This window comes from Corvus kubaryi, unplaced genomic scaffold, assembly GCF_017639235.1.
Source record: "Corvus kubaryi isolate FWS band 111438036 unplaced genomic scaffold, C.kubaryi_AGA036_p1.0 split3-131, whole genome shotgun sequence".
NCBI lineage: Eukaryota > Metazoa > Chordata > Aves > Passeriformes > Corvidae > Corvus > Corvus kubaryi.
The window spans coordinates 6,991,386-7,014,907 of record NW_024582083.1 but is presented as its reverse complement, the minus strand read 5'-3'; the positions used below and the strand labels follow the sequence as shown (position 1 = coordinate 7,014,907).

The 23,522-nt window shown below is 37.8% G+C and overlaps 1 protein-coding gene across 2 annotated transcripts in view; it reads right to left on the bottom strand.

Annotated features, from left to right (window-relative positions):
- The window catches only part of WWC2 (WW and C2 domain containing 2), a 95,513-nt gene that overhangs the window by 49,349 nt on the left and 22,642 nt on the right, over positions 1-23,522 (bottom strand). Inside the window, exons 1-2 of one of the 2 annotated variants that reach the window (XM_042014926.1) lie at positions 10,290-10,377; positions 1,683-1,782 (exon numbers count right to left, since the gene is read on the bottom strand). Coding sequence is in view for 1 of the 2 variants with exons in the window: in XM_042014925.1 (XP_041870859.1) it covers positions 10,290-10,399 (110 nt within the window). In the remaining variant the exon portion in view is untranslated. Of the gene's footprint in view, positions 1-1,682; positions 1,783-10,289; positions 10,400-23,522 lie in introns of those variants that run through there. The other variant, XM_042014925.1, reaches the window with a different exon arrangement.

Genomic DNA, 23,522 nt, shown 5'->3' with positions numbered 1-23,522 from the left:
AGCAGATTATTTTGTATTGCTGACAAATACAATCAAACATTTCCTTTTTGCCTCTCCAAGCTGCAAGTATAAAACAATACTAGGATTATATGAGCTAGCATCTTTTATACTGATAGTCATAAATGAGTTAAAGGTGACCCTGCATTTCAAAAAATTGCACACTGTAATTTCAGCATTCCAACGTTTCAGTATTTGCCTGTGTAGGTACACAGGTCAAATTTGACTGGTCAAATTACTCTCAGTCAATTCTATCTGCACATATTTATTCTGGAACAAATGCTTAGTTGTGAAAATACATCACCATGGAAAAAGCAAAGCGGTATGGAATGACTATCCTAGAATTGTTACTCAACTTTTACCAAACACAGAAAACTCTGAAGAATTTTACTCTGTATACCTCTTAAGTATTATGAATTAAAAAACCCAAAAAAGCATATCACTTGTCTGGCAAGTTGTTTATATATATATACAAACGTATACATATTTCTAGAAACATGTGCTTGTATAGCAGCACATATGTTTGTTCATCTATACTTTTCAGTTATCTCAATTTTCACCAGTAGGTTTACCCCACAGAGGACAAAAAGCCCAAAGACAGAACTATGGATGATATTTCTGGTTGTATAGCACTACATTTTGAAATGTAGCACTTGAAAGTATGTTCTTTTGAGCACATATACCTTCCAAGAGCCAATAATTTTTTTTAAAGCAGTGTTCTTTCAAAAGCAAATATTTATTCTTCTCAGAATAAAGTCTCAAAAAGATAAGGATTTTTTTTCCTTGGACAAGAATGTTTCAAGCACCTGCTGTTAAGGTCAAACTTGTACACACAAGAATGTTATTGGGATAGTTACATACAAGTAATTGAGGGAAAAGTTTCCTGAACATTTGAAAATGAGCTGTGAAGCCTTTCATGCTTAAACCACAGTGAGATTTAAACCACAAAGAACACCCAAATTTTTTATTCCCCTTATTATTCAACAGCTAATGTAAAATAAAGTAGGGAGAACTCATTTCTTTTTTAAGGCAGATAAATACTCCCACTGGTGACTGCAACAGGATGCCTTATAACCTTGTCTGCAGCAGATACAAATCATGCAGCAGATTGCCAGCTAGACAGATGGGGAGATGTTATTTCTGCTCCTCAGGTGAGGAGTAAGCACTGGTAGTGAACACTAGACAGAGCTGTAGAGTTGCATCTGTTCTAGAAGTCCAAAACTGGACTTCAACAGTGCAAAATGAACAAACGATCTTCCCTTGGCAGGTCCTCTCTAACATTTTCTGCATAAACTTAGGTATGAACTCAAGGAATCGACTTCAAATGGATCTTTAAACAAGCAGGAGTTGTACATCAGGCTCTATGAAGACCACCACTTAGATGAAAAAAAATTGTATATATCAACTTCCTCTGTCCAATCACAATGGAAAAATAATGAGCCATAGTAACAGAATGAAGAGGGTGGCAGTGCACGTAATACTCAGGTTACTTATTCCTAATTTGACTTGGGTTTAGCATCGTGTAAGAAAAGCAAAATTACTCAATTCTATTAAGATAGTTTAAAACCAATTAATTTAACTTGAAACAAATTACTGTAAATGCACAGTTAATAAATGTATTAAAAAACCCCAATACAAAACCGATTTATTTCCTCCTATTTTAAAAGAACTGAGTGACTACTCACACTGGGGGGAAATTCTGTGGTCTCGCCCAGCGGAACTGCACAAATGGCAGGATGGCACTCTCCACCCAAGGACGTTCCTGTCACTGAAATGATCACAGCCCTGTAACATAGAAGAGGAAGCTGTGCTGGCTTTAATCACACTGCTGTTCATGAAATGCACTTTTCCTGGATCACTGCCAGCCAAGTTTGATGCACTTAAACTCAGCAAAGAAAAAATCTGGCCAGAACAATAATTCCAAATCAAAATGTCAGGACTGACTTTATGCCTTGGAAGTTTTGTTTGTTCTTTTGGCAAGAACATGCTTCAAGGGCAGCAATGTTATGCACGCTCTGTGTAATTATACCTAGGATATATATTATACGTGGGATACAGGTGATAGGCAGGCATGCCAATTTTTAAAAAATGAGATATTTTCACGTTACCTTCCTGTCTACTATCAAGAAGTTCTGCCAAATTGTTGCAGTCTACTTAAACAGAAGGAAACTATTACTTTATCAGCAGAAGATCTTATTTCCCTAAAATAAATGGAATTATAATCCCACTAGTAAATCCCACTGGGAAGGGAACAGCTCCCCGACGCCCCACTGCTAGACATAAGAGAACTGGACATTTTACTCCAGGATTAACAATATGTGGAAGCAATAGTTTTCCAGCATCTCCCCTTGCCAAACAAAATAATAGCATCGACTGGCTCTAGAACAACCCACATGTAAATTGTGTTCAGTCAGACACAGTTGCATTCAGGCAACACAGTTAGAGAACAAATACTCTCAAGAGGTCCCACTAAAAAAACAAGTCAGATATGCTAGATTGCTACTTGAGGAGGACACATACACAGCAAGAGAAGACAAGATAATGACATACTTTTCATTCTGAAGGGAGAACTCTCATGTGTTTAAACACATGCCCATATTATTTCAGTTTGTAACTGCTGCAGAATCACCATCTCAGACGAGAGGCTATCCCAAGGGAAACTAGCTGACCTGGCAAGAAATGAGGACCAGAGACCCAAGATCTGTAGGAAGGAGAACAGGGGAGAGTCGCATGCCACAGCTGGAGCTGTGTAATAGCTCTTTTTGTTAGTGATGGTTTTTACCATGTCACCTCAAACCCACAGTCCCCTACATCAGACATTCACACGTTCTCTTTACACAGTCTGGTACTCAGTCAATCCAGCACAGCCTATCTGATGTACTAAGCCCACCTAAACACTGACTGGCTCCAGAAGATAACATGAAGGCAGATACATTGTGTTCTAGCAGGTTAGGTGTGTTGTGACATGCCATCAAAGGTCCAATGAGCCAGTACAAAGTAGGAAGAACAACAAAGCTGGGGAAAGACCTTTTTTGCTGGCAACAGCAAGCCTACTTACAGATCCAGTAATCCACTGGATTCTTAAATATGGATGTCCTCATCAATACTGTGTACCTTCTCCCTCATTTAGTGACTTACAGGAATATTCCCAAACTTGGAAACCTGGACTAACAGACAAGAGACAACAAAACTGCAGTGGCTGAGCCCTGAAAACAGGGTAGTTCTGACTGGTGCAGAACTACTGCTCCATGTCATGGTTGAGCTCGATACTCTGTGTCAAGGTGGCAATTTCTCTGTCTGAAACAATAAATGATGAAAAGATAACTCCACTACACCTGACATCTCTGGTTATCTCGCATAATAATTTTAGGACTACCCCTTCCAGCCAAAGGAACCCCACCTTCAAGAGTTGTGCAGACCTCAAACCCCCAAACCAACAGCTGACTACATTCAGGATCCCTCATCACTGGAACTTCTCCTGAACCTAGCTGCTGAAGAAAGCGCGCAAGCTAAATCCAGATTGGTTTTTCAACAGTCCTCAATACCTTTGCTTTAGCAGGATTACATCCTGTTTCATGGAGGTGGTTTGAGAAGGAGATACCTTGAAAGCATCCTACTGCATGCTGAGGGAAAGCTCCTGGTAAAGGGCTGCAGGCAAGCCAAACTAGGGCCAGGCACAGCAAAGGAGGATCAAGATTTCAATGGTAACCTGCACAAAAATGTCTCAAGACAGCACAACCAGGAACAGGACAACATAAAACCAGGAACAACCCTTTGACATAAAATATCAGAAGAGGAAAAATCTTGGATACCAACTACCGCAGGAGTTAGCTAAGTGGTGGGTGATGAAAGCAATTTTATCAACATTACGTAATCACTATGGATATGTTTATTCTACAAGTATATCCCACATTACTTGATAAACAAACTGGCTTTCAATTCTCCAGTACTTTTGCCTGCAATCAAACAAAACTACACTTAGGAAAAGAAAGTACAAATATTACTTCATTATACTTCAACGGGCATAACAAACCTTGCAGTCAACTGGGGTGCAAGTCTAAATGTTTAGCAAAGGAGCAAATGCACTAGCACTAGTTTCAGGGAGAATAACCAAGTGTTACTAGACTGTCTTAAGAAATGTATTTTATTGTTTACATAGCAAATGTTTCCTGAATTTTTTTTTTCTTCCTTATTTTTTTTTTTCCCCCCGCTTTTTGAAATACTTGCAATTCAAACTCAAACAACAATAAAAGCAATTTGTACTCAAAAATTTGTGGAAGGTTTCACAAGTAAATATTGCATCATTTCACATTGACATTTTTGTTCAATGGGTACATAAAAATAAAGAATTGCACATTACAGAGACAGCAGTTTCAGTAAGACCATGCAAGCCAAAAAGATGACATACTAAAAATGATCTAACGCATTGCTGGATACTCAAAGAAAATCACATTCTATCACATAATTAAATGGAATATGGGTTCTAAAGAGAGACATGGATGAAAACTATGTTATTTAGAGTATCTTCAAAAGTGACCTCTCTACAGTTTGTTTCCTGCCATCAAACTTTCACACAAAAAGTGACCCCTCTCTTCCAAACACCTTCTTCACTTTTCCGTAAAATAATTCTGTGCTTGAATTTGAGCAATGAGAGAAAATGAGAACTTTTTCCAGCTATACTGTCTGAGCAGATTTCAAAAAAAGATTCATTCAAAGATTCTTACTATTGGTTTCCTCTAGATATAGGGCAGCATATGCTTATATATTTCAGTCAAATGCAGTAGAAATTCTGAGGATTTTGTTCTACATTATCAAGCAAGTAGATAATGTTCTACTGCTAAGGCTAGCAGAACAAAGACATAAGAAAAAGATGCAAGTATGATCTTTACATAAAAGACAGCAGGTAAAATCATCTTTAATCCAGAGCCTTCATTACTTGAGCCCTCCTTCTGTAGCCAGCATGCACCAGATTACTCTAATCCCTTCCTACAGCCAGAATGCAGACAAAATATCTACAAAAAAGATTCAAGAATAAGACACATTGCACTTTGGTTTCTCCCACATGTGTTTGCTGACAAGTAAAGAGTCTTCACAATTGATTGCATGTGACCACTTGCTTAGAAGATGGTGGTAGGTCATGGGAACAAACACGGCACATTTGTGATGATACACCATTTGACTCCCTCAAGCTATTGGTAATTGTAGACTCGTGGTGGGATTTTCAGATTCTTCCCCTTCTGAAAATCAATCTGGCCTACTTTCATAGTTGCAGATGTACTAGACTCCAGGCTGGAGCAGTCTACACACAAAAATCCTTGTGTTAGACAAACCAGTTGCACAAGCATAAACTAGCATGAAAGCCTTCAAGATTGCAAAAAGAAATAGAACTCTTGTAGTTAAAATATGATGCTGTAAGTGTGAAGCAGTGTACGTAAATAGCTAGCCAATTTTTTTTAAAAAAAGAAATAGCTTAGCTTCACCTTCTTTTTTTTTTTTTTTTTTGGCACTACTGACTCAATTTTCCTTTTCTTTGTGGATGAAACAGTGATAGAAGGGTGTTTCTGGGAAAGATACACTCATGCTTCCAAAAGGGGCAATTAAAACTAAGTAGGGAGGAGCTGCATTTTGAAGAAAAGTGCTGGGTGGAGGGCAGGGAGAAGAATCATCATATTGAATACAAAGTACAGAATGGCAAAAAGAAAGTGATGTGATGGTCTGAAATTGTACCAGGCTGGGAAAAACTATTCCTTCCTACCATTTCAAACACTGTCATTCGTTTCCATTCTGCTACCTTTGCCACTAAACATTACTAACAGTAGAGTACTTGTTTTATGAGTTAACTAGATCAATGCAATGAAGAAAACAACCATTTGCCTTGTTACTCCTGACACTTATCTGAGAAGATAAGAATTGAAAGTAAAGGGGGTAAGTTATTTAGGAACAGATAGGGTGCTCAAGGCAAGGCAGAATTTGTCCCAGTCTGGGATTCCCTTAGATTACGCATGTCAAACCAGAAGCAGAAGTTTCCCTTTCTTTCTACCATTACATCCACAGCTGTTCATCTAAATGCATACCGTAGATTGATCCAGATCAGAAAACCTGAGCAGCTGGGGGAAGGGAGAGGAGGTGGAAAACAATTCACACCTCAGGAAGCAGAGCACTTCCCTGTTGTCCATGTTTATTGCATATCCTCATGCAGACACAATGTGGGGACAGGAGCCAGAGCAAGCAATGACTGCTACTTTAGCTGTCATCACCCCCAAGAAGTGCACCTGGAAATCGCAGCCTCACAGTCAAACCTGTTTCCTGGCAAGCCTGCACAGGGCACGGAATAGATGAAAATTCAAGGGTGTAATCTCAAAATGCTTTTAACCACTGCTACTATGAAAAGTAGCTGCTCTCCATCTCTTCCACCTGACTGTTCATTCATATCCCCAGGTCACCTTCCCTTTCTTGCTTGCATAAATAGAGGTGTGGAAAGGAGAACAAACAGCAACTTTTTTTTCCCCCCATACCAGATTAGTTTCAACTTGAATCAGCTCCCTGATCTGATTCACTGTCTGGCCATGCAAATGTTCATGGCAGTATAAGCAAAAACATTGCAGGTACAGAACAAAAGGCCAGAGGTAGCAATAGAGCAGGACCAATTCTTTCAAAGATTACATCAGCTTAAAGGTGTTTGGAAATCCAAGCTCTAAGAACATAAATGTTCGCATCTCAGACACTTAATGCTTGATGTGGAAAATCCTACAGAAGAATTGGAAAACATTTGAAAGTGATGACTTCGCCTGCAGATAGTTGAATAAAGGGGAGTAATAGTTACATGTTATTTTTAGTATTGCCTGAGTTCCTAACCATGTTGTTTAGCACAATTAGTAAATGTTAGCAAATTACCTGAAGTAGATGAACACATGAGAACAGGTATGCAGTAATGATTGTAAGAGTCAGCAGCATAAGTTATATAATCTTTGAACTCTCCCAAACTACAGTAATAAGGATCCTGCACAAAACAAACTCCTAAGGCCCTGCCCACCAAATAATATCCCTTCAGTCATCCTCTAACAAAGGGTGCTACTAAAGCACAGGGTAAGCATTTAAGTTCTTACAGTATTAGCTACCCACATCATATGCATGTTCTGCCTTGCCAGATGGCCTGTAATCTGGTCTCCCTTGAAGCTGAAAGCATCACATTAAAACTCCTAATTGGGGTAATATATTCATAAAATAATGACCTCAGTCAGTGCTTCTCAAAGTGGGTTACATCATCCAAAAAGATCATGAGAAAGCTCTAAGGCTGTTGAAAAATCCAAACTCTATTTGGGGGCAAAAAAAAAAAATAAATATAGAAAACATAGAAATGTGAGATGATAATAACACTAAGTTATCCTTAAACATATTGACACCAAAAGAATCTGAGGGATTGTTCTATATTTGCAGACTGCTCACAGACAAGTCTTAACCCTCTGCTGAAGAGAAGAGTAGGCTTTTCTCAGGTTTGGTGAGAGAAAGGAAAAAGATCAAGACAAATAATTACACAGATGAGGAAAATATTTTGAAAAAAAAAGACTTTATAGAAACTTAGTAGTTTTTTGCGAGGTGCAGCCTAATATTGTTTTCTCTGAATTATTGGGAGTTTTGCCAATATGCACTGCAGTAAGTACCTATCTGATCATTAACAGAAACTCCATCCTTAACATTCACAACCCCAAATTTTTACAGAAAAGGAGGGAACAACCATGAGTAAGACCTTCTGAATTTACAGCCAATTGTACTAAGGTCAGCCTGCTCCTCATAGCTCATTGGGCTGGTTTGAGAAACATAACAAGTTTGGAGCCATCATAGTAAAATTGGTCCAAGTCCTGCGGGCAACCTGAAACTTCACAGCTGGATCACATGCAGCATTGTAGAGAGGCACACAGTAGGAACAACACTAGAAAATCAAATGAGAAAAAGGACAGATAACAGAGAAGCTGTTCAGAATAATTAATTATGGAATGCAAAAGGAGAGAATCTATGAGGCTTCCCTCAAACATTTTGCTGAAATAAATCCAGCCAGAAGGCAGTGAAGCATCATTAGTCACCTCTCCCTACCTAACACATGGGAGCAGATTTCTTCCCAAGGTGCTATCCCTCAAGCTGCCATTTATGAGTCCTGAAATTCTACTTTATCCAACCTGTTTTTCAAGCATCTATCTATTTGTTCTTCCTCCTAACAGTAGGTACGGTTTTTCTCCTTCATTTGGCTTCTTTGTCCAGTAGCAAAGAGAATTAACAAAGCTACTTTCAAAAGAGTACAAGAGTCTTCCTTGTTCTAACATAGCCACTGTCCTGACAGGGAATTTTAACAGTTCAAACCCAAAAAGCATACTCAACACATTTGACTTATTACAAAACTAATAAAGCACTAAGCAGACACTTAGTGAAAGAAAGAAACAAACAGAAAACCTGCTTTCTAGAAAGGCTTTTCTCTGCTAATTTCAAGTGACCTCCATACCAGAGATTTCCATAGCATCAAAACATTGCATGCACCCTAGTCAGATAAGTAGAAGTTATAATCTCCATATCTGGTGCACCAGACAAATTACCTACTTGTAAGATTCTTAGGCAGTTTATCACCCAACAGCTGGAGAGTACTCTCACCAAAACACTGGGCAAAATACAATGTACAAAACTGAAATATGCCACTTTACAAAATAAGTTTCACTGAAATTTTTACAAAGGAATACATATATTAATATAAGAGGAATCAAGTACACTACTGAACAAACAAGGGATGGAAACTATCTTTAAGTACACCAAAGTCCAAGGCACGCTATTTTGTCATCCATCATAATGCATTAACATAACATAGAGAAACCCAGCTAATCACATTTGTCCCAGCCACAGAAGATGTGTACAGATGGATATACACAGCTCTTCTCAATTAAATGCAAGCATTAGTGTTTGCAGTATATTTACGATTTTCAAGAGACTCCCATGACAATGTTATCAAAGCCTCAACATCTTACATGTATGTGAAGCAAAATTTCAACCCATGAAAAGCTCCTAATATTCCAGAATTCACCTTCAATGCATAGGAATAACATTTAAGAGTAAAGAAAGGATATAAATTCTTTCTAAAAAAAATATCCAGCAACAAAGCTACAAGAGGTTTTTAGAACTGATTAAATATTTTGGACACACATGAAGTAAAAAGAGCACAATTATCAGAGCACTGATATGAAAGCACTCTCAAAACACCCAGAAATGCAACTGGCCTCCCAAAATTTTACAGGTTTATGTTCTAGAATTGTGGCCAAAGCAGCTCTTAGAGACAAGTTTAAGCTGATAACAGCATTTAGAGTCAGAAGAAAACCCTTTACTTTCTTCAACTTTTGAATTCAGTCAAGGATGCTTGTATTTTTAAAAGTTCATGAATGTCTAACACTAAGATCAGAGGACTCTCATTGCAAAGCAAGGCTGTAAGTGCACAAATGAGGTTATTGGGTGGGATTCAGTTCAATATTAGGTGTCTATCTGCAAGTGCTCAACAAGCACGGCTGATATCTAATGTCCCACTCTAGTTATCAGAGTTCTAGTCCAATCCAACCAAAGGAGGTTAAATCACCTCATCTGCAAAGCAGACACCCAACCAGTCAGCTGCCTCACATTTTACGTTACACTTGCTGTACTGACTAGAGAGCTGTTGACTGCAAAAGTGGCTTAGACAAGGCAGGGTGGATTCACTTGCCCATACATTTGAGATGCCATTCAGAAGGCCACTAGTCTCTTACTGTCCATGCCATATTTACAGACCTTGTGCAGTAGCCTCTGCTAACTTTAAGCATCTGAAATGCTGTAGATACCTTCTAATTTTTAGGTAAGTATATAGCACTGCTAGCACAGATGCAGGTACCTAGATTCAGGTGTTGATCTCAAATAGAATCTTTGCTATTGTGCTGTTCAAGGCTATTTCTGAGAAAATAGAAAAACATATCAATATGGAGTAATAAATGTATAAAGAGAAAATAGAAATGCTTTCAGGAATATATTCATTTCAGTAGGTCTAAATAGCACTGTACTTCACATTTTGCTAGTTTTACGTGGTTTAGACATAATTACCATGCAATTAAAATATACATAGAAACAGATGCAGCCATTTTGTACCAGCAGATTTTCTTGTAAGCATTTTAAAGCCAATAATTTTATACCAAAGGGCAAATCTTCCCCAGCATTTTGATTCTAATAAAGAATTCTGAGTCTAATCAAGATGAGTCTTTTATAATCAATATGGCAAACCAAAGAATACTTACGGTTTATGTGATCAATATAGTATACACCAATCTGAGGATCATACGCAGCTTCCCATCCCCATGGCAATTCATCCCCAACACAATCCGCAAATGACAAGGGCTTTGTTAACCTACAACAAGGAAACAATTCAATGATATAGCTTTTCTCTGTTCCACACATGTTTGTTATTTGTGTTAATTCATATTATGACAGATGCTAAAGAAACAGAGCAGGAAGAAAGGAGAGCAAGTTGGTTTTTTCCTCTTAAAGTAGAACATATTATTGCAAACATTCTTCAGTACAGGAACTCAAGTGAGAAATCCACTGCAACATCCTTCACATTTGACAGCTTAAAATTAAACAACAACCAACTGCTTTAAAAAAAAGAAATCGTCTATATTCCTATTTATCACCAGGAAAACTGGACCCTTCAACCTTGAGTTGGTGAAGAGAGCACAAGATTTCAAGATCACTGTTTCTAATGACCAAACAGGAAAGTCAGAAAAGAGAATACAACTACCCAAGGTGCAGCTAGCAGCACTTATCAATCCACACGCTTGAATAAAACAAGCAGCAGTGTGCACAGAGTAGACATTTTACAAGTAACATGTAATGGGCCTTAGATGTTCACACGGTGCTTTTCTAGGAGGACAGACTATTAAAGTTTTTCACTTTAATAGTAGAGCACCTATTTGTTACAAGAACTAGATTAATAAAAATAATACATGGGCTCTTTTCCAACTGAGGCTGAGCAAAGCTTTACATGATCATCTTTCTGCCCTTTTCTTAAAAAAGAAATTAGTATTGAGTTTCCTGTTGATATATCCACAGATAAACACAGTCTCTAACACACTGATATATTTAATAGGAAGAACAAGAGATTTAAGATTTTATTGTTGCCATAGTGACAATAAGAGTAAGTAGATAGCTAGAGTTCAAAAAAAAATCCTCAGAGTGAGATGATGAAGAGTAGTGTGTGGGACACACAAGCAGCACTTTGCTCACTGCTGATTAAGTTTTATCACCTAAGACTGTTTTTTCATCTCACCATTAAAATTCTATACAAATAAAAACCTAATTAATACATGCTTTTCTGTGTTTCAGGATTTTTTCTTTATTAGTTCCTGACCAAAAAAAACAGGTTTATTGACATTTTTGTGAGGAAAGAAAGAGAATAGTACATTTTACCTTTTACAAACTGAATTGGATTTTGCGTATGAAACACCAGACAGAAAGTACTTTACAAAAATAGTGCATTCTTTATGCAGCTGAAAAACCAGAAATTTAAGCACAAATTTGACTTAGAAATCATTGCCCCACTATTATCTTTTTTATTATTACCATCATCAACGGATATGATCTACCAATTCTTTGAGTAGGACAGTATTCCTCCAAGCTAGGGTTGCAGAAATCACAGAGAAAAAAGCTCTTAGGATTCAAAACGTTTTGAATATTGATTCTTTTTCAATTTATATTTTTTAAATTGCAAGCATGAATCCACTTCCTCATATTTCTCCAAAGTTTACATCATAATCCTATGAAGGTTACTAACACTTTATTTGAGGTTCTGAACAAATTTGCAAGTATAAGACAAATTTGCTAACTTATTGCCACTTATAAACTGCTATGTTAAACCACTAAACACACCAAAAACTATTATGAAATATAGGTGAAATTACCAATGTGGAATTACATTTGGATCACTAGGATTCAAAAATACAGATTATGAGTAGCACAAGTAGGCTGCCAACTCGCCAGTGATTTCCAGGGACAGAGGAGGTCTGCAGCAAGCCAAGCCTATCCTCTCACACTGCTAACCTGCATTTTTAAATCCAGACACTGGCACAGATCAGGCTGAGTCAGGCTGCTCCAAGGACTTTCCAGAAACCCCAGCTCTGACCTGCCACCCTGCTCCTCCTCTCTGGGCAGCAGAAGCAGTGCTGCCATGGCCAGAATCCAACTGTGCAGCTCAGCAGGCCAACAGCTGGCCTGCAGGCTGCAGCTCCCCAGCACTGCCATACCAAACACACCTGCCCAAATGCTGCCTACTTATAATTACCAGCACCACTTCAAAGACCACTGTTTTGTTGGAAATAGTAATTGCTAGAGAGAAAGGGATGGCTCTTAGGGAAGCAGGAGAAGCCTTTTAAATCCAGGATAAACACAAGCACAGTTTCAGGTGGGCAGCATGCAGCAGAGTGAACACAGGGCATCCATGTCAAAGAGTTCCCAGGCCACTACTGCTCAGAGGAAGCATCAGTCATCTAAAAGCTTTGGTGAGTCTGGTTAGTCATGGGAACAAGACAGGCCAACTACAAGGGCACACCTACCTGTGAAGAAAGTCCTGTCTCAAATTTGATTGCAAATGTAGATGTTCATGAAACAAACTGAATAAAAATTAAAGTTCAGTGTCATCCTTAGCCTTAACATTATAATATTAACTCAAAACTCAATTAATGTAGTTCAAGTAGAAAAAAATATTTGAAATGCCATATAGCAACAGAGGAATCAGAACATAAACTCATATAAACACAGCCAGATGGTTTTTAACAAACATTCAATACTTTCACCAAAGTTACACACCAGAGCTAGGAACAGTCATGACATGTGATTTTTAGATCACCTCTACAGGAGGGATGTAAGCCCAGTTCTACCCTGACTTTTCACCTGCTCTCTACACCAATTTTATTTTTAATCAAATACTCGCTTCTTACTATTAATAGCACATTCTCTAGGTTAGACTGCAGTTGACTGTGATCATGCAAATGTTCTGTCCAGGTGTTCTCACCCATCTGAAACCAGATACCATAGGAATGAATAACAGCCATTCTCTCATCCCAGACACTCCGTAAACTAAAGAGACACTAAAAAACTGTGGAAAAGTACTTGAATGACCCACACTGGACCTTAAACAAAATGACAAGAAGAGGGAGACAGAGGTCCAAAAAGACAGGCAGTACAGGACAAATTGTTTTATGAATCCTGCTCTGCTGGATCGTGCTTGGACATCACATCCTTAAGATCTGAACTATGTCAGAACTGTTCCAGAGTAGATTTTTAAAACCTGAGAAGGTTTGTACATAATAAGATCGCAATTACTTAAGAGGGTAACATTCCCATGACTCCCTTTTTTGTTCCAGAGTCTTTTAATAGCACACAATTATTGAGCCTGATGTGTCATTTTACAATTGAACAGCAATCAGCACAATGTGCTACCTGACTGCTTATGGCCCTCAGAACTGTCTCAACATAACCACTATTTACTTGCAAAATACATATGACAAATGGATAAAATTAACACAATATGAAGCAAGAGAAAATTTGCAAGACAAAAGTTGAAAGCAGAGAGTTACGAGATGTAATTGGATAGGAAGTAATATCTAGGAACAAGGACTGAAGGAATCTTGTCTGTGTGAAGATCATTATCTGCAACATAGTAACCTATGACAGATGGACTGCCATTACATTCATTAACTGTGAACCAAGAAAAATGAGGTTTATTGCACCATAATAAAGGATTAAGTGCTGCATCTCTTGGGCACTGATATTCTGAGGTAGTTCATAAAACTGTTTCAGATTGCAGCCATACATTTACATGTTCCTAAAAGAATGCCAATACTCTAAAAAGGATGACTTCAAAGTCCATATTTAGTATCCAATGAAGTTCAATTAGTTAAAGAAAGGCTTGGATGTTTTTTAATGCATATCATTAAGCTCAAGTATTCACACCTAGGGGCACCTTTTTTTTTTAACCTTACTGAACAAGAGGCGGGTGTGCGTAAGGAGAAGTGGCTATTTTAAGGAAAACCAGGAAGCATTCTGCAATTCCATTATGTAAACAATGCATGATTATGTCAATCACTTCACAGGTGCTCGGGGAGACCTAGGAGACAAATAAAATTTACAAATTGAAAAGCTGTATTATCACATTAAATCCAAATTTTTATTTAAAGTTTTCAAAATACAGAGTTAGCTAGCTCTTAAATGCAGGTTCTGCAATGATATATGTGCTATCATTAACAGTTGTTCTTGCATCTACAGCCATTCCTGTAAGAATAACTCTGTATATGGATCTAATGTTAATAATGAATCACAGAACCACAGCATATTCTGAGTTGGAAGGGACCCAACAAGGATTATTGATCCAACTCTTAAGTGATTGGCCCACATGGGGACAGAACCCACAACCTTGCTGCTACCAGCACCATGCTCTAAAAACGTGAGGCTGAAGATATGGCAAATGGAAGTGTAACTACAGACTGATGGATTGTCAGTGCAGAAATACTGCTTCATTTGGACAACTTTCTTATTTGATGTAAACCATAATTTGAGGTCCCCAGATCACAGAAATATATAGAAGACAGGCTTCTTTCCAAGATCAGGGTCCATAAAAAAAGAGGAATTTATTACATATACTAGTAAAACTATCTTTCTGTCAAGATACAGACAGCCCATGATATTTCACATTTCTGTGATCTGGGAGTATCAAGAGGCATGTTCTTAAAAATGGGTACGCACACATATGTATATATATACACACACTACTTTGAACACACTGTTCTATGCAAGAGAAACGCTGCATTCTGCTGCATCCCTTCTCTGACTCCTTCTTTCTCCAAAATCCATTCAGGATTAAATAAACTGTAATATTGAAACATAAGTTATCCATATTATGATTAGTACTCTACTTTATCAACAGAAAACTCTGGACTTTGGTCTTCAACCTCTTCTAACCTCAGCTGACACCAGCATCACTGATCTCATTAGCATACTTCTGATTTTATCCACACTTCAAAGGACTGTGTGAGCACAGCTATCGACATGATTTGCTTATATAGATTAATTTGCATCAATTGCATCAATGATTTACTGTGATTTATAATATATGTGGTGGAGGGTGTGGGGAAGAAAGGTCATGGTAGGCAGATCTCAGAAAACGGCAGGGGTGAAGGGGAGAGACAGAGACAAGAAAAATAACCCCACCCCACACAAACCTGAAATTACTTTTCCTCAGTTAGAAAGGAAGAAAACACAGGTTTGCAAGAGGTACACAAATACCTGAGAATTATGAACAGATTCATCTTAATGTCTTTTAAAATTACTTCCAACAATACTTCCTTTGCTGTGTGGTACTTGACCTGCAGTCAAGATTTGTAGTTTGGAATTCAATTATAACTAGGGCTAATGGTCAATTTCTATAGCAACTTCAAAATGCTTTCAATAGAACTTTCTCCAAATACCCAAAATGAACTCATGTCCTTTGCTGTGTAGCAAGATCTTGTGTGACACTTACATGAAATGTTGTACAGATTAAATTTCACATCCATTCATTTCTCATATATAATGATGTATACTACACATTAATTCTTTTCTCTTACAATGCAGTACTTGCTAGCATTTTTTCTTGACAGAAGTTGTTCTGAAAAATATACCTCTTCTCCAAACTCTAGGAAATGAGAAGACAAAATGTAAGTTGCTATTCAGATGTGCAGGAATGAGCATCTATTAAAATGTAAGAGAAGAAATCCAGTGATGGGAGAACTGCATGTGCATTTATCTGGAATCCATACACCATTACAGAAGGGTGTACAGATGGTTTACCCACACTAATACCCACCAATACAACAGTTTACAACAAGTTTACTTCAAGCACTTTCAGTTAGCACAATTACACAGAATAGTAACATAAAATCATCATCAACTAATTTTTTATTTTGGAAAAGGATGAGTGAAAGTATTTAATTCTTATTTTGATCCATAGCTTGAGACAAGCAAATGTAAAAATTTTAATCAAGTCATCGATGAAAAGAAAGTACAAACAGAAGAAGAAAAACGTTCTAAATTCTTCACCAAACCTGAATTTGGTGCTCAAGTTGGATCTCAAAATCAATTCTTACCCAACTTTCAAAGGCTATAGGCATTATTACTTTGAAGGGTGTATAAACATGGATTCTAATCCCATATTAGATATGCTTACAAACATGGATTTTACTCACTTCAGGCACTCAAGATGAATTTCTTATATAAAACTCAGGGGTGCAATTAATCTCATTAACTTCAAAAAGTCAGTTACCTAACCTGAATTACTCCTTTAGGTTCCCTAGAGAGGCACATTCAGCTGACCCAATTCAAACCTGAAGGTTCCCCTCCTTCCCTAGCAAGTACAGGATTCTGAATGCAAGAATCCTTAGTGTGTGCAAGGGTACCTAAATTTAAGGGGGATGAATTCTATAGCAGGCAGCAGAGTGCACACAGAATGGCAAAAGAGAGACAGCTGTTATTCCACGTTGTAGGTCAGAGTTAAAGAGAGGCATTGCTGCTCCCTATGGCCAAGGTCACTAACAGCATGAAAATTATATTGCTTAGGGAACACAATTTTCTCTTCCACAAATCATACTGGCTGACGCTCTAACAAAATGCATTTACTTTGTATTAATTATATTGCTGTCTCTTTCCTAACTTTATAAAGTGGTAACTGGGCTGTTTACCTGTCAAATGGGGCAGAATTGGCCCACAAAACACCCTTTTGCCATATTGTTTGTCCACTCAATTCTAAAATTATGAACTAGCAAATTCCACACAAAATCTCTCTCTTGAAAAAGTTCATTCATGAGTCCGTCGACAGGATTTCTGCTGCTAAACACCATGTTCTCAACACAGTAGTGCCTCCCATTCAGATATCAGGCCAAGACATTATGTACAAACTTTGAATTGTTTAGGTACATTCTCTTTTAATAAGGGTATTATTAAGATATACTGCCACTTTATTACAGGTATTATTTTGAAAGAGTAACTAAGTGGACATCAATACCAGAGTAGAACAGATCAAACAAGGAGCAGCATGGTCGCAATCCCAGCTTGAAACAGTGGTGTAAAATAAACAAATATGGTAAGGTCATGCATGTTTACCTTGTTCACAAGATGTGTGCAACCAAATGTCAACAAATGCCTATGTTCAAAAGACAGCAAACATGCATGTTACTTTTTCTATGCCAAAACAGAATTACTAACAGCTCAAACTAAATGTAACCCATTCCTTAACGATGAAATGTTCTCAATAACATTAAATTAAACTTCTTAATAGCACTGAATGTATGCCTGTAGCCACTAGCATGTGCACCACTAATGTGTTTGCTTTCTACTATGCACACATGCACACAACAGCACAGGTTTATAGTCAAATGCTCACAGCCACACTCCTGGCTAGCATGGATATGTAGCAGTCAACAGCCCTTCACCTTTTTGCACCACTCAAAAAGTTATTGCAGAGACTGAACTCACAGCACAGTTATACACTTTCTGGAGACAAAGATTTATTAACTCCAGCAGCAAGTATTTCCTGGATACATTTAATGAATTTTCACTTGTTTTCCAGATTTCAGATAATTTTGTTCCTGGTAATACAAAGACAGGTAAATCTCTCAAATTTGTATAAGAATAGAACCCTGAAATAAGCACTGACTCTTCTAAAAAAACCATATAGGTACAGTACCACTTTTAATAGCTTGCAATTTCTATCCTGTGATTCTTTAAGCCCTTGAATACTTACAAGCAGGCCTTACAGAAATATATTTCTTGGTTTTACAGAGTTTACTTGGTAAAGAAAAATGTACTAACAGGCAGATGGAGAATTATACTAAAAGGCATACATCATTTCTCTACCTCACAGCAACACAGAATGGAGGGACATTATTTGGGTATGTGATACTGGGAAAACAGGATCTCACAACTATTTAACAAGCTCAAAAACTTGGTTTCCAGTACTGAACTTGTACTGACAGTGATTTACTGTAACTCCCATTTACACGTGAGCTGTGGGTTCATGTAGATAGAACTAAACCACATTCAATGATGTTTCACACAACTTTGTGTGAAAAATATATATAACTTTGAAAAATATACCTTACATTAAAAGACACCTGTCTAGCTAGCCAGCAACCCAGGTAAACATAATATTGTGTTCACAAAGCACACAAGGATGAAGTAGAAACTAAAATCTAATATTTTTCTGTCCTCACAGGATTTGGGATTTTTAAAAACCTTTTTAGAGTACTGAAAAAGTGGTTTCTTTGTAATTTAGGCAAGGTATTCAAGGTGTTTTTGAAATGCTTTGCTGAAAAGGGCAGTGTGCTGAACAGTGTCTCAGTTTCCAGTCAGCTTTCCAGAGAGCCAGCTGCACTACTACTGCCATGCAAAGTGGCAATATCAGCTCATCATCAGATCTGATTGCTGCCTCACTACAGACCAAGTCAGAGATCCTTACACTGTAGCACAGCACAAACTGTTCAACATATTCAGCAAGTCCTGCTTAGAAATAACAAATTGGCCCCTCACCAATTATGGGGTTTGGAGACAAGCACTAACTACAGTAGCAAACTGTACTCCATTCCTCCAAATGTTTTCTTCTTGATTTAGTTAAACATTAAACTGCCAGGGCAAGGATGAAAACAAACCAACAAACCTTACTGCAACCACACTGCAACAAAAAGTCTTCAATGGCCTGTTATTTATACATAACTTACTAAACTTTACAACATAGGAACACCCACGAATCTTGACAAAAGTTCTTAGTTTTCAATATCTATTACAAACATAACCAGTTTCAGCCAATACAGCCATGAATTTTTACTAGAAAAGTTGTATTGTGCATAGAAAGCAACAAGTTCTTTGAAACAAAAATATACTTATAACTGCAAAGGTTTTGTGTCCACTTATTTTAACAGCAACACAGGTATTCAAAAGTAAAACCCGATAGCAAAAATAGCTGAACAACAAAACCCGTACAGAATGAATGCTATCCCTTTAGACAAATAAAGGTCATATACTCAAAGTGAAAGAAAGTAGGTTTTGATCAGATATTAGGGAAAAAATTCTTTACTGTGAGGGTAGTGAGGCATTGGAACATGTTGCTTAGGGAAATAGTGGATGCCTCATGCCTGCAAGTGTCCAAGGCCAGGCTGACTGGAGATCTGGGCAACCTGGTCCAGTGAAAGATGTCACTATCCATTGCAAGGGAGTTGGAACTGGATAATCTTCCAACCCAGGCCACTCCATGATTCTGTTTGGGATGTGATTTTTTTGCCTTAGAGGGGCCAGTAAGATCTGCAGAAGTAGTGAACCAAACTAAAAATCAGGAAACCAACTGGTAATTGTAGCAGGGGGGAGAAATGAAATGAGAACAAATTTTATAAGGTAAAACACACACAGTTTTCCAAAAAACATCTTCCTACTTCATTTGGCAGTTTTGCAAGTGCAATGTAAAAACATCAGAAATAAAGTGCTTGCAATATATTAACAAAAATTAATACTTTTTTTATTTCTTTATTTCAAAAGACTTGCTCTCCATGCTCAAAAGTTGTACACATCCCCAGACTCCCCAGGCTTTATGCAATACAGAAAAGCTAAGGATGAAAATCTTCAGTTCATCCAAAGATCTTGCCTGCTTCCTCCACAGAAAAAATCCCACACAAAATGGGCAATTGATGTCCTTCTCACAAGCACACACTCAAAAGGAAGGAAGCAGAGAACACACAACTTAAGCTTTCAGTCCAGCAGGCAGGAGATAAGGGGGAGGTGAGTGCAGAGGGAGTGTGCTGCCTCCCAGCTCGCCATGAGATGCTGTGTGCATGTTAATGACTGCCATAAAAATGTGCTACCAGCAAGGAAGCCGAGCATAAATGCCTCCTCCCAGCTACAAAGCAGTGGCATTAGCTCAATGTCAGCTCACTCTGTCCCCTCACAGGTGCTCCTGTGAAAAGGCACATGAACTGAATATCTGAGACCCAGAAGGGGAAGAATGCATTTGGGAAGGAAGGGACCCACACCCACTGATTGCAGGACCAGGTCAAACTGCCTGCTGGCTTGGTTTTTTGTTTCCTTTTCCTTTTGATTATGATAAACTGTTTTGGCTTTCCACTTAACAATTGCCATCTGTGAAGAAAAAACCCCACGCTGAACACAGCTATACACTTTGCCACATCATTTCCTCATTGAAGGTACTAAAAGTGAAAAGGAGAACCAATATTTTCCAGCTCAGCATACCAGCCATTTGTTTCTGTAGGGCAAAACCTCCAACCAAATCACTATTTGTAATTAATTTATCTGTTTAACATTGCCAAGTTCAATGCAAAGATGACATTTTGACAGGTTAGGGGGGAGGGGGGCCACAGAGAAGTGGAAATGGGTAATACCATGAATGTTTTCCCCAGTGTTTTTCTTTGACACAGCAGTTGGTCCTGCACTGGCATGTAAGCACTATAATATTAGACATCTGGAATGTGAGGAATGTCTGATAACCATACCCTAGCCCAGGGATAATTCCACAGCCGTAAACCAATGATACGACCTTTGCGCCTTCCCCCGGAAAGCTCAAATGCAGTGACATTATGAAAAGGCTATTATGTGCAGTGTTGCTGTAGCTTACTTATATATACGTGACCGTACACTGTTGGTAGAGGGAAAATGTTGTCATCAATTGACAGCACTGTTAGGAAATTCAGCTATTAGTTTTAATTTAATCCCATAAACACCATGCTATTTCTCCAGTAATTTTAAGTGTTCCTGACCCTACAATCTCTGTGCGCAAAATTGACTTCGAAATCTTTTCCTTTACCTATCTTGTAGCATTCCGCTCTTCATTTTATATATTTACTAGCAGATATTCTTCTACAGCAGGAAGATGTACTCTTAGGAATACTCCAGGTAAGAAAAGGAAAAAAAAAAAGCCAAACCAAAACCAAACACACCACAACAAATCCAGTCAAGCATTGGTTCGTGAAATTCAAAAATGGCACAAACTCTGCTGTAATTTCCACATGCAAATAGGAGCAACATCTGCACCCAAAAGCTTACTGTCTGATAGAAGTATGATACAACAAACTACAAAGACTAGAAAATGTCTATAGACTGGAATACTTTATTAGAAATTAATCAAAACAGATGCACTTATGATAGAGGATTGAAACATTTATTCTGTTAATTTTGATGATTTGTCAGCTTGGATGTCAGGCACAAAGTATCAAAAGCAGATTTATGGCATATTGTTAGGATTAAATTTAGGATATTTTTGTATTGTGATAATTAAATATGAGAAAGAGAAATGTAATTCAAAGAAGAAACACAGTCAAAATGACAGAAAATGATCATATTTAACATAAGCATTAAAAGATCTTCCCGATCTCTAACTTTCCCCCCTCCTCTTTTCTGTAATTTCATACACACACTAGTCCAAATCAGCCCACTATTCACCTCATCAGCTACAGAAAATGATTTTGAAAGTTTTGTTCTGTGAACTCCACTTCTCCTGCAAACAAACCCTTGCATTGTAAGAAACCTGTGGATTTACAGAGAGGATATTTAAAGACTCTCCTTGCCTAACTCTGCTCTCACTGAAGTCAGCAGGAGCGTACCAATTTCCATAGCAGGAAACCGAAATCTGTGATAAGCACTTTCAAAAAGTACTATCCATCTGAACATCTCAGATAACCTCACAAACATTCGACTTCAGCATTGTGAAGCACTTCAGCCAAGTATACCAATCATGCCAGAAGCGGGGAAGAGGGAACTTGAGTTAAGTGCCCAATGTCTCTGTAATTCGGTCATGGACCTAAACACTGCACCCAACAGGAGAGAGCACGCCACTCTGTTATTCTCAGTACTGAGTTCTTCATGTCTCAACTCCAGCTTCTCATCCAACCACTTGTAACAATCTTCAATGCATACTTCGTTAAACATTCTGTGTTTTGTAGTACAATGCAGCTTCTGTTGCAAAAAGACTGAGCTAGATCAGAGCTCAAATGGCACACAATCACTTGGCCAATCTCTGGTCTCTGGTCAACTGTTTCCAGATGCCACAGGAGAAATCTTTAAAAATGTTTTAAGAATTTTTTACATGGAAAATGAACAAACAGCACCAATTTTATAAAACTGCAAGCAGCACAACACTTAAGAGAAAAAGGGCAATATATTTGTATTTTAATATTAGTAAGAGATCATAAAGTCTGCCAACCCTTGGTGCAAATGGTTCAAAAAGATCCCTCAATCTCAGCTGTTTTCACAGATGAGAGACTCTAGAAAAACCATTCTTGAGAGCAGAATAATGGAAGTCAGGGGCTGACACATATTAGTAAAACTGCACAAAACTGAACTAGTGAGTAAGGGCTGTAGCAAATGTTTGCTTCATACAGATCTAATGTTGAACTTAAAAGTGCAAGATAATGAAGAGTCAGGGTACTGTAAGATTACAGCAATGTAAAATTGTAATTATAAGAAGACTTCAGATATATGTTCTGGCCTACATTTAATCCCTTCCACTAATAATTTTAATATGAAGAACTCTAGTTTGTAATGCTTTTATTAAACTGCCCTTCTTTGTATACTCTGAGATACTCATAAAACAGTGTTCTATTAAACAAAATCAATGCAGAGTTCCTTCAGCATCTCTACTGTTTTTACATTTCTTTATTCACAATATTAATTGACTTCAAGTTTTAGATCAAATTTATTCCCAGTGGCAGCAAGGTTTGAGGAATGGGAAATATGTAACAATTATCCAACAGGAAACACCTAATTTTGCTGTTTCCTTCCCATACACCCACTCCCAGAAACTGCCTGAAAAAAACCACCCCAAAACCTGTAATGGAGGCAGCAAATTTTCTAGCAGTTCCTAGCAGGAATTTTCTAGCAGGAATACAGCACATAAACAGTTTATTGAAGCATGGCCTTCTACTAGAAGAAAAAAAAAAAAAAAAAAAAAAAAAAATCAGCTTCTGCTTCTCACATCAAACTGACTAAACCCCTTTCAGGTCAGCTATCCTTTTTGGTTCCCTTTCCCCAAACCCTTATAACCCTTTCCTCTACTCCCAGTTGCTTGTCACACAGCCCTCTTCACCAAGTATGGTTGGCACAAAGTTGTTTAGAGCAGGGGAAACACTTCCAAGGCAGTAATTTGCAAAGATTGATGAGGAATTCTCTGAAACACTGTAAAAGAGAACCTGGAGTTTCCAGATGAGCTAATGCTCTGCTTACCAGACTTGAATAGAGCTGCCTACCTTTCCCAAACATGAAAATGACTCCCTTCAGTTTTATTAGGAGTTTGCATCACTGATTTTAAAAAATCACGCTAAACAAGCTTAAATAATTACTTCAGAGAATATAGTATATATCAAAACCTCGTCCTTATTTGTGGTTGCCAATAGCACAGAGTATATTACCATTTCTTCAAATAAGCATACAAACATCAAAACAATAATGAA